The sequence below is a fragment of the Onychostoma macrolepis genome, chromosome 21 (assembly GCF_012432095.1).
Source record: "Onychostoma macrolepis isolate SWU-2019 chromosome 21, ASM1243209v1, whole genome shotgun sequence".
Lineage (NCBI taxonomy): Eukaryota > Metazoa > Chordata > Actinopteri > Cypriniformes > Cyprinidae > Onychostoma > Onychostoma macrolepis.
In genome coordinates this window covers 5,395,365-5,407,783 of record NC_081175.1, presented here as the reverse complement: position 1 = coordinate 5,407,783, position 12,419 = coordinate 5,395,365, and the positions used below count along the sequence as shown (strand labels likewise).

The 12,419-nt window shown below is 35.7% G+C and overlaps 1 protein-coding gene across 1 annotated transcript in view; it reads right to left on the bottom strand.

Moving 5' to 3' along the window:
- The window catches only part of LOC131529094 (uncharacterized), a 30,716-nt gene that overhangs the window by 5,897 nt on the left and 12,400 nt on the right, over positions 1-12,419 (bottom strand). The window contains exons 4-6 of the mRNA XM_058758610.1: positions 5,634-5,805; positions 3,646-3,788; positions 3,218-3,429 (exon numbers count right to left, since the gene is read on the bottom strand). Coding sequence (XP_058614593.1) covers positions 3,218-3,429; positions 3,646-3,788; positions 5,634-5,805 — 527 coding nt within the window. The remainder of the gene's footprint in view (positions 1-3,217; positions 3,430-3,645; positions 3,789-5,633; positions 5,806-12,419) is intronic.

The following is a 12,419-nucleotide window of genomic DNA, read 5'->3' as shown; positions in this document are numbered from 1 at the left end:
CAGCTGAATCTTTTCAAAATTTCTTGCTTTTTCAGCCCTTTGTTGCCCCCGTGCCAACTTTTTTTGAGACCTGTAGCAGACATCAAATTTGAAATGAGCTCATTTAGTGGATGAAAGTGTAAATTTTTTCCGTTTAAACATTTGTTATGTTCTCTATGTTCTATTGTGAATACAATATTGGCTCATGTGATTTGAAAGTCGTTTAGTTTTCATTTTATTCAAATTTAAAAAACGTCCCAACATTTCCGGAATTCAGGTTGTACACGATATGATAAAATTACTATGGTTTTGCATTAATAAGTGCAGTTATTAATAATATTACAGGTTCATTTCTTGATTATTTCATGTTTATACACATTTGACAGTAAAGCACTAAGCTTGAGTTGGGAAGCTTACAAATTTTATTTTATTAACAAGAGTAACATGTACAATAATCTATTTTTTTTTATAGAAAAGGTATATATTGTACTCTTATTAAATGTACCATTATGCTTTTATAGTATTATGTGGAACTGACCAACAACTTCAGTTATTATGAGTGATTTAGTTGCAAATTTAAGAAAAGTTTGTTTTTCAAGGCACTTTGTGACTTTTCTTACTTCATACACAGAAAAGTGTAAAACTCTCACAAAATCTGATTTCTTGATGATTTGATATTTTATAATAGTTTATAATTGTGATTTTATCATTTCAAAATATAAATGAATGACTAAGAAAATAAGTGCTCATCTGCTGCCATCTACAGATTATAATGGTGATTTGATGTATTTTTAAATTTTACACAAGTGTTTGTTCACCACAGTATATTTTGGTCATCCCATTAAAAATAACATTCAAATCGGAATCATTTTGGAGCTATAAAGTGCTGGAAACAGTTGTATGAAATGCTGGAAAGTCATTGAAAATTGCTTGAATTTCTCTCTCAAAAGGTTGTACAAACCCTGAAATGAATAATGTAATAACATTTGACTATTTCTGCCACAACACCATGGTTACAATTAGCATTACTGCTTCTGCTTTTCTATGTCACTGCTGTTTGATCTGTTTATAACAGAGATTTCTGTGCAGAATTTGAATTTATCTCACTAGATCTTGCAGCAATCGTTATTCATTCTGCGGTGAATTCAAACGCTTCTCACTGGATCTCGCGGCGCTGTGCTGTAACAGTGTCGCGAAATCAACTTTGGTTTCAAGGTAAAGCTGTTTTGAGCTCGGACAGCTTTGTTTGTGTCGCGGTCCGAGCTGATAAACGGTCCGCGCTGAGCAGCTCAAACGAGTAGCAGGATTTTGTTACACTTATGTTTCGTTTGCCGTTTGATGTTTCTCATATGCAACAGAAATGGCAGCGCACACGGTGGTCGTGCCAGTGTGACAGCTCACAAAAAATTTGTTTATTTGCACCGGCAAAATAAATGGTCGCAAAATGCGAGTATTTGGTCACAGTCAGAAGCCCTGATAGTCCAAAAAAGTCAAATAAAGCGCATCCATCCATAATAAAACATGCCTCACACGGGGAGTGAATAAAGGCCTCCTGTAGCGAATCGATGCATTTTTGTAAGAAAAATATCCATATTTAATACGTTATAAACACTTCTCTCACTTCTGCTAAAAGCTTATAACGTTTTAAATATGGATATTTTTCTTACAAAAATGCATCGATTCGCTACAGGAGGCCTTTATTCACCCCCAACCCCTCCCGGAGCCATGTGAGGAACACTTTATTATGGATGGATGGATGTGCTTTATTTGGCTTCTTTTGGACTGTTGAAAAAAGAAAACACACCCGCCCACTACCATTATAAAGCTTGGAAGAGCAAGGACAATTTTTAATATAACTCTGATTGGATTCGTCTGAAAGAATAAAGTCATATACATCTAGGATGCCTTGAGGGTGAGTAAATCACGGGCAAATTTTTATTTTTTTGTGAACTAACCCTTTAAAGAGCTTGAACGTTTAAAGGTGCAGTATGTGATATTGAAATGGGTAGTGCAGTCCAAATGCAAAATATTAGCATAGTTTCTCCCACCCTCTCCTCCTCAGACTCGATGCTCACATAGGTTGCCAGATTGCAACAGTAAGCATAGCAATTGACAATGGAAGGCTGCAAGCCTTACACTGTAAGTTGATGAGATGATTTATCCATGTTTTAATATTCCTCTGGTCATACATGGATGCCGAGGCTTTGGGTAGAATTTGCGATCTCTGTCCCAGTTCATTTGCTGGCTTACATGGCTGCAAGACGCTGTGTTTTCCACCAGCTGGCAACCCGGTGTGTCGAAATACTATTGGGTAAATTGGGCAGTGGGAGGAGTCACACAGGCCAAAACAAAAACAGACATTCCAACACGGAACACACATTTCAAAGCAGAATAACTGGCCGTAGCTTTGATTTTCAGAGAAACAATTATGTAAACTTAGCATGTTTCCTAAATATCTAAAAAACATATTATGGTATTTTTAAGCTTTAGTAAAGTCAGAAAATTACATACAACACCTTGTTGATGAAATCTGAGAGCTTTCTGACCCTGCATAGACTGAAATGTTCCCAGACCCAAAAACGTAGTAATGACATTTAAAATTGTCCATGTGACATCAGTGGTTCAACCGTAATTTTACAAAGCAGCGATAATACTTTTTGTGCGCAAAGAAAACAAAAATGATGACTTTATTTAACAATTCTTCACCTCCAAAACACATCTTCCGCCATTATCGAGAGTATCTCTGCACGTAAACAACGCATTCGCGCGATGCTGGTGACGTAGAATACTTCGTGATACTCTCAATAATGGCGGAATACATGATTTGGAGGAAAAGAATTGTTGAATAAAGTCGTTATTTTTGTTTTCTTTGTGCACAAAAAGTATTCTCGTAGCTTTGTAAAATTACGGTTGAACCACTGATGTCACATAGACTATTTTATCGATGTCCTTATTACGTTTCTGGGCCTGGGAACATTTCAGTTGCATTGCTGTCTATGCAGGGTCAGAGAGCTCTCAGATTTCACTAAAAATATCTTAATTTGTGTTCCGAAGATGAAGGTCTTACGGGTTTGGAACGACATGAGGGTGAGTAATTAATAACAGTATTAAAATTTTTGGGTGAACTATCCCTTTAAACCAGTCAAGGTGCCAGCACAAAAAGACACTCGGCAAAATCTAATTATCGCAATCTTTTTTTTTTGGTCAATATCACACACCCCTATTCTGAAGCACTCACCCTTTAGGAAACAGGTCCTTGAAGTGGATCATCTCCACCATGACATTGACGTTCTCCCTCACGGCAGAGCAGAGGTTATGTTTGACATAGCACTCACGCTGCAGCTGGAACACCATCTCTTTCACGGCCAGACACTTGCGGCTGACGCAGCTGAACTTGTGACGAAGTCCATGGGCCATGCATTTCAGCGCATCTTTGATGAACGATTTTCCCTGGGGTGATGCATAAGTCGTTCATCAAGCCAGAGTCGTTAGCACATGCAGTTAATGACAAAATGCCGTCTAAGCTAATTTCAGCTCAAGTATGTCTAATGATAAGGACATAGCGAGCAAACTGCCAGGTCTCAATGATGAGGTGCTGTAGATCTCAGTGGAAATGCAAGATGCCAATCCAATTTAAGTACATAAGTGAAGCGGGCAGGATCATACCTGGGAGTCAAATTTGCCAGCATTGTGGAGGAACGTCATGCAGATGTCGTGTAGTCCACGGATTTCGCAGGAGTTGTTGTTGAAGCACTCGAACATCCCACAGCCCACATCACCTGCGTTCACCAGACATTGCTGAATCTCCGCTGGAGAATGATCAAGGGAGAGAGAACTTTGAGTCATCAAATTACAGCTTTTACAGTAAATACACATTGCTCTTGATATATTAACACTGTTAAATATATCCTGTTAAATTTGCATTAAAAAAACTAGTGGGCTTTAGAGATGCCTGTATATTTTACAACTTAAAATGTCAATATACATAATTTAACTATCAAAATCTGCTTTTTTTACCTTACCAATAAACACTATAATAATATAGGTGGCACAATAGAAAGCCATGATGAGTAAATTGTAAGTGGCCTGTCCATAAAACATGGCTAATATTCAGGGTCATTCACACAAAGACAAAACACCATCAGGGTAACACACACAACACTAAAATAATGCCATAAACAATCCTTTAGTAACAGAAAATGTAACATAAAACACCCTAATGTACATTACTGATTACAAAAATAAAAATAAACAAAATTATTTATACAAACCATATGTGATGTTTCAGAAAATGTATAGTTTTTACTTGCAAAAACATTTGACAGTATTTTACAGTAAAATTACATGTGATGTTTACCCATTAACAGTTTTTAATTGAGTTTTTTACTGTATAATTTTTTACAGTATTTTTCTGTAATCAATTTTAAGTAATTTGTATAAATATGGTTTAAAATTCAAATTTTTATTTAAATTCTAAAAAACTTAAAATGTAAACATTTTTTAATACAGTGATTATAAAATAATTCAACAACTAAGTCACAGTGGGTAATATGGATATTGTTTGAAAGATTGCGAGAACTTTCAAAATAATCTAAATGTTCCATGTCTGTCATGTTTGACATATAGCTTTGTTTGTGACACTGCATCTCTTTGTGGACTTTGGTAAGTTTTGAAATGCAGTGTTCTAAATTTATATTCACTATGTGTAATTTGCAGCTTTATGACAGTAAATATTCTTTTGACAGTTGCAGTTAGATCACTTTGCAGAACATTCAAAAAATTGGTAGGCCACATTAAAACATTTGGAACGTTATTTGTCTACTTTTTAAACTAAAAAAACATACCTCAGTGGTAATGATGGAGGCTACATGAAAGTTTTAAAAGTTGACAAATAACGTTCCAAATGTATTATTTCAACTTTGCCAACAGAACAGACAGTTTGAATGAGCTCACTTGACAAAATTTGTGGCGCGAAAAGCCTTAACTTACAGAGCAGCTCGCCCACGTGGATTCTGATAGGAGGACATTTTCTGAGGTAGGTAGCTACATTTACAAAAAACAAAACAAAAAACAAAGCCATTATAACATTTATGTGTTAACTGCAGTTAAGGGAAGAATTAATAAAAATAGGAGTACAGCGATAGTAATATGACGGTTATTCAGAGTACGCATCCTTTAAGGCAGAACAGCTAATATTATTATTTAAAAAAAAATGTATTTAAAGTCAACACTAAAGTCTCACCATTTACTATGTCTACGTTTATTTATTGCTTTAAAGATATTCGTGGCAAAAATATTTTAATGACGTACATGTACCAATTTGGACGTGGTAATGTGGTTCCCAAAACGTCGGGACGTGACAACGCCATAATAACGTTTTTGCAACGGTGTGAAAATGCATTTATTATATTTATCGCAACGAAACCCCCCTGACATTTGATGTATTAAGTAGGTTACGTAGAATAGAAACAAACGTATTTTAATGTTGCGCTAACCGGGATGACACAATAATCTGGAGATAAGTTGTTTGTTTGAACACATAAATTAAAAGTTTGATGCAGCTTTAATACAAACAGTTTAATCAGCTCCACGCATTTACGGTCTGTCGTTGATTTTCTTTGCATGCACTGCGCAAAAACCCTATTACTACCTACCTGTGTTCTGCAGAGAGAGTCTTCTCTTCTGGATGTTCAGTGATTTCTCTTGTGATGTGTCATGAGCGCTGCTGGAATCAGTCGCGTGTGTTTGCCGCACCGTCAAAAACAATATAAACACTCCTATAGTCAGTTGCACACGCATGTCTCGCGACGATGATGATAACGCTGTCTAAAACTGCGAATATTTTCGGATCACTGGAGCGTTACCATAGAGAATGAAGCACACGCGGCGGGGAGAGTAGCGCAGACGCGTAGTGAGGATCGGGGGGATGGATGCTGCCTATATTTCCTCCAACTCATGTCAGTTCGGATGAAGGAGGTGAGCAGGTGCTGACCAATCACAGTCACCGGCGAGACGACAGCTCCGTGCGTCCATTCGAAGTTCACACAGCACGTTTAGCGCAGACCGGGGCAAGTTGTCACAAGGGTTGTGGTTGTATCTCACTAACTATGAGGTTTGAGTCAAAAGTCCCAAATGCATTTTTTGGTTTTTAATGATTGCAACCTCCAAAAAACTCCAAATATTGAAACATTTCATTTTTGATACAGTTTTTCATACATTTCATGTCGGGGCAACTTGTCACATGATATATAGGCTGCATTTTGTATTTTTATAGGCTACAATTCATTCATTTAAATTTCTGTTTTGTACGCATCCTGTTTTGATTATTTTTGCTGCTGTAATTGTTTTGTGTTTGCTTTTTAAATATTCAATTTTTTTATGCATGGGATAAAAAGTGAGACAACTAGCCCTGATCTCCGCTATTGTTGCAGTTATAGCTTTAGACATGAAATTATAAAAATAATAGTTTCTGTCTTGGCTTCTGATTCTCAAAAACAATGTTCCAGCCGTGCTAAAAATCCATGATATAGTAACAGCTATGACATGAAACACCTGTTCATCTTACTGCCAAGCTCGTCTTCTCGTAAACTAATGTGAGATTTAACGACATGCAAAGTAGACTTCATTCAGCTTATATTACATTTAGTTATGAGAATGTTTTAAAAAGTTTTTTTTTTTTTTTATGCACACATTTTATTCTGTGTTGTGTGTTATGTCCATGCACCTTATAAATGAATGCACTTAGTTTGGCACATTCAGGCAATATGACCCATTTTTAATGATGCATGAAATTATATATTACTGATATGTTTCATTCAGACAGAGCTGTGGAAATGTTTATGTACTCCCAGCCCCAACCTTTTGTCTTAACTTACTCTGGAGGGGGTCATAACCCCCCCCCCCCCATCCTGTAATTCGCACCATAGTCATATGATCATACAGTAATGCAGCCTCCAGCTATCAGGTGGCGAGTACACATGTTAAGTCTATTAGATGGACCTAATGGGATTTTCACGTTCAGCCTCAATTAGTCGGATATATAACCCAACAGTGCTCCAAGATAACCTCCTGAGACCCAACACAAGGAATCACCATTTAATTTTCTAGTTATTTTTTATTTATTTTAAGGTTTAAAAGAAACCCATTACTAATAGTTTTAAAATGTTTACGTGTATGTGACACTATAACTTAATAATATATTTATATGTAGCATTATCTTATCACATTAAATCAAATAGGCATTCTTAATATTATTACAGACTACACAATCAGTCATTTGGCAAGTTTTTAGACCAGCAGACCAGAGGTATAATATATATAAATATAAATAATTATATATATATATATATATATATATATATATATATATATATATATGAACATGGACAAAACAAAAACCCCATGCCTTTCAGTCGGGAAGGATGTTGTTATAGGTCAGAGATGTGTACATCAAAGTAATATGGATATAATATACAGCTTTAAGCTAATATAAGTTATGTGGTTAGTATACATGCAGTTAAGTAGGCACAATTAACATGTTAGGCCATGATTATAGCTTGATCGTAATTATTACAATATAAGTATAACATGTGACCGTTTTGTATGTCAATCCACATTTGCCGTCAAACGTATTTAATTGTCATTTCTCTCTGGAATTAATGCTCATTGCAACAACCCATAACTTACAAATTTACCCAAATATAGTCTCTCTGAAATACTTTGACAATTAAAATAGTCATGGGGTCCAAGAAAACTTGCTACAGTGAATCAAAGTTATTTACCCCATCAAAGGCAACGCAAAGGGAGTCACCGCACTGTTTTGCTTGAGGTGTATAACGGATGATCTGTTTACCATGATCTATTTATTCATTCTGCTGGAGCAGTGGAGGAACACGAGGTGAGAGGCAGTTGAATGCTTTCGCTGGGGCCTCTTGCCAAACCAAACATATCCCCTTGGCATCCTTACATTAGTGTCAATGGCCTACATCCATAATATGTTAGTGCAGCAGCTTTGGAAATGAGACCCCAGCTGAGGAGGAATAGCAAGCTTATTATGGGCTAAATTTGGCATAGAAATGCACTCCTTGCAGGCTGAAATTATTCTAATTGTAACCACATATGATTTACTGAATGTCAGTTATTTTAGAGACATTATTTAGCACTGTGGTTGAATATTGCATCATTGCTGGAGGTCATGAACACAATGAATAGCCTATAATTATAAGATAATAAATATAAATTTACAAGAACTGTAAAACAAGATTGCATGTTTCCAGAAAAATGACACAGGAGTGGCATAGGAAAAATACTGTTGTAATTGTGCATGAGGATATTAGAAAAATAACGGAGGACTCCATTGGGAATTGATTGGATTGTGAAAAATGGGCATTCAATACTATAAGGCAGACAGGTGGTTGAAAAATAATAGTGATTTGTGACATCAGTCGATAAGAAACATGATGCCAGATGCGGAACAAGTTATTACCTTTTGATGATAGACTGATGAAATATGCACAGTAACACCTGTTGACCTAAAGGTGATAACCTTGCTTGACAAATGGTGATGAACATTGTCTTGGCAAACAGTATGTTGCATCTGTTTAATAGACTTGTATAACCCATATCATGTCCCTTCATGACCACATCTATGACAACAGTTTTGCAACATGCATTGTAAAATTTACGTACAGTTGAGGCTAAAGTTCTATGAAACGTTGCATCACATTGTTGATTCCATGCTTTAAAATTCAGCTCTTCTTTGTTCTCGACAGGTGTAGTGACTTTAAGGTGTTTTAATTGTGGCGATTTCAGTACAGGAGTATAACAGAGGACCCAGGTTCGAACTGAAATATTGGCTTTTTGTTTACCCAGTTACTTTTTTGTGATGCATAGTCATTATTTCACCTATATTGTAGAATAAGAGTTAGTTATAATACTTCAATTTTTTACACTGAGGTGGAAATGGAATCCACAAAAGGGATGCATTAGCATAAATCTGTATTCTTTTTACCCAAATGTGTAGTGGTATGCAACTATGCTTTCTTCCTTTTAAAACCAGTATAAAACATCAGTCATTTATTACAGTCCATACAAGTGGCTGGGCAATGAAAAACAGCTTTTGCCAATAGCAAAGAGGCTCTGCTCAGTCCCTGTGTGTTTAGTTAAGATAATATTACTGCGTTTACAAATTTCCCTTAATATGTGACAGGTTAGTTATTGCAGAGGGTCATGGAAAACATCTTTGAAGTTGTTCCTTCAATCAATTTGTGTGACGGACTTTCTCTCTATTTTGTAAAAACAAAAACAAAGCACACTTCATTGGTTGCACCATTATCGTAACATAAGGTGATGGGTCAGTTCTACATTTTACGAGGTAATTTAGCACAGATGATGAATACAGTGTTTTTCACAGTCCGATCCTTCCTTTGAGCTCGCTGACACATGTTTAAGTTATTAGAAATATGTAAATGTTTACTATATTCGCTATGGGATGTTCTCTTGTGTTTATCATTTGGGTACATGCTATCCTTCTGACACAGAGAAAGCATTGTGTGTCTCAACAAGTACACAATCAGGACAAGGATCCTTGTGTTCCGAACACTCAATGACAGCTTAAAAGAGCAGCAATTCTTTAAATGGAGAGGTTTCTTTGGATTCTTATCCTCTTGATAAACGTATAAATTTGCACTTGCAGACACGCATTAGTTACATTCATGCATTGTTTACATGCATTATTGGGTCCCTAATACAACATTTTCTCAGAGGTAGAGTACCTGAGAAATATCCTTGAGTAAAAACACGATTAACAGTACTTAAGTATTTTACTTGTGCTGAATGTAGGCTCATAGATCCACTAGTCCTCAACACCTCAACATAAGAGACATGCCATTGAAAAACAAGAAACTGGTGATTTGTGAAGAGAACAATCACGTTACTAAAATCAAAATAAAACGGAACACCGCAAAACTGCAATAAATCAAGGCTGACACAGCAACCTCTTAAACATCAACAAACAATGAAGTCTCAGTTCAGCTCAAGTACTCAAAAAGGGCATAAGTAAACCAATAGCTTTCAGAAAGGTCATAGCCATGTCCTCATCTCATATGAGTCAAAATCTGCTAAGGGGAACAACATTTTCTGTTATATTTCTGTTATATTTTCACAAATGGCAAATACAGACTCTGGATGGAAACTTCTTAAACTGTCAGGAGACAGAATATGTGACCTCATGGTGATTACCACAAAATCATTTTAAATTGTTCCTCCTTTTCTTTGCAAATGCAAAAAAAAAAAAAAAAGCATTATGGTGAATGGTGAATGCTATGGTAAAAAGCGAATGGGGTCCTCCGTTCACTTCCATTGAACTTCCAGTCCATAAGCTTTACGATGCTCACTGTTTCAATAGTACAGTCACAAAATGTAAATGTGTGTATTAACATGATTTAACATGATTTTAGCATGAAAAAAACAAAAACAGAACACCACATATCCCGAAACTAAAACATCTCTAAAAATGATTAAAATAGCTTCACAGCTCAATTAATACAAGTTTTAACAGACGATTTAATGTATAGAATAGTATTATATTGCACAGTAAGTGTACTGTAGTTATGAACAGACACTCTGGGACTCGTTGAATCCTGTGCCAATCAGACACCTCTGTAATTGGATCTCGAGTTATTTTAGTGGAACCCAGGAAATAATCGTTAAGTCTGATTGCTTTGACTATTCAGCACAACTTTCCTCAACAAGCACATGTGTATTAACAAGCATATTAAGCATATGTTGTATACAATCATGTATTAATGAATTAATGAATAATTCTGCAAGTTGTCAAGCAATGCCATAGATGGACACTTTCTGTAGATGTTTTGTTCCTTGATGAATAGTTGACTATTGAAGACATTTATTCAAAGACTTATTGTGGTCTAATAATCCAGTATATTCACAAGTTAAAACTGGGAAGTAAATACAAAATGAATTTACAGGACATATTAAAACAAACATGCATATGCTGGATCCAGAGGTTTAGACATGAAGTTTAAGTAGACATTTCATAAATAGGACTTTCTTTATAGTAATTGTTACATCAGGTCAAAGGAGCAGTCTGTATGATAACAGATGATAACTGGCGTAGGAAATATTTCAAAGACTTCAAAGAATTTACGGTTATTTCTCAACGCGCTTCCGCTCATAAATCAGAATGAGGGAAATGAATGCTGACTTATTTCCAGCATCACAGATATTGTACGTCATTCTATTACAGCCATTCGACACAAGTGCTTGTTCCCACACTTTACAGTACTGTCGTCACAACAGAACTTACCTTTCAAGGATAATGACCATGATGTGTGTGAAGAGTGTTTTTGTTAAAGAGATTCTTCACCTAAAAGTCATCATTTACGCACCCTCATGTTGTTCCTAAGCCATATGACTTTCTTTTTTCTCTGGAACACCTGCTAGTTACCTGCTGCAACTAGATCACTGAATCAGAATTGAAATTTGTGAATGAAATATTCAGATTAGTTTTACATACCGGATTAAATGATTCATTGAAAAGATCAGACTCAAAAGAATGCTTCTTTCATGAATTGTACATTGTAATATTCCTCATGAACATGCCAAGGAGAGCTAGGCTTGGATGTCAAGATTTAAGGATGATGATAACTATAACAATAACATATCCTTTAAAGTTTTAATAATCAATCTAATACTATGAGAATAGTGACTTTTAAAATATAAACTTTTATGTTTCTTTTATTTTCCAGTTGTCCTGTTGTTGGGAGTAGCTAAAGTGTGTGGAGTACCTCCAGAATTTAAAGGGATAGTTCACCTAAAAATCGAAATTCTGTCATCATCACTTCTGCTGAAAACAGAAGATAGTTTAAAGAATGTGGGTAATCAAATAGTTGCTGTCCCCAATCAGTGGCTACTAGCAGCTGTTGGTTAACGACATTCTTCAAAACATCTTCTTTTGTGTTCAACAGAAGAAAGAAACTCAGATTTGGAACAACTTAAGGGTGAGTAAATGATGACAGAATTTTCATTTTTGGGTGAACTACCCATTTAAACTTGCCGGATCCAGTCTCATCCATTGCAATTGCATGGAAAAGAGTTTATGTTGATTCAGTAAAACGTTTTCATGTTCCATGGAGAAAAAAGTCATATGTGACCCTGGACAACAAAACCAGTCTTAAGTCGCTGGGGTATATTTGTAGCAATAGCCAAAAATACATTGTATGGGTCAAAATTTTCGATTTTTCCTTTATGCCAAAAATCATTAGGATATTAAGTAAAGATATTTTGTGAATTTCTTCCATAAATATATCAAAACTTCATTTTTGATTAGTAATATGCATTCTAAGAACTTCATTTGGACAACTTTAAAGGCGATTTTCTCAATATTTAGATTTTATGCACCCTCAGATTCCAGATTTTCA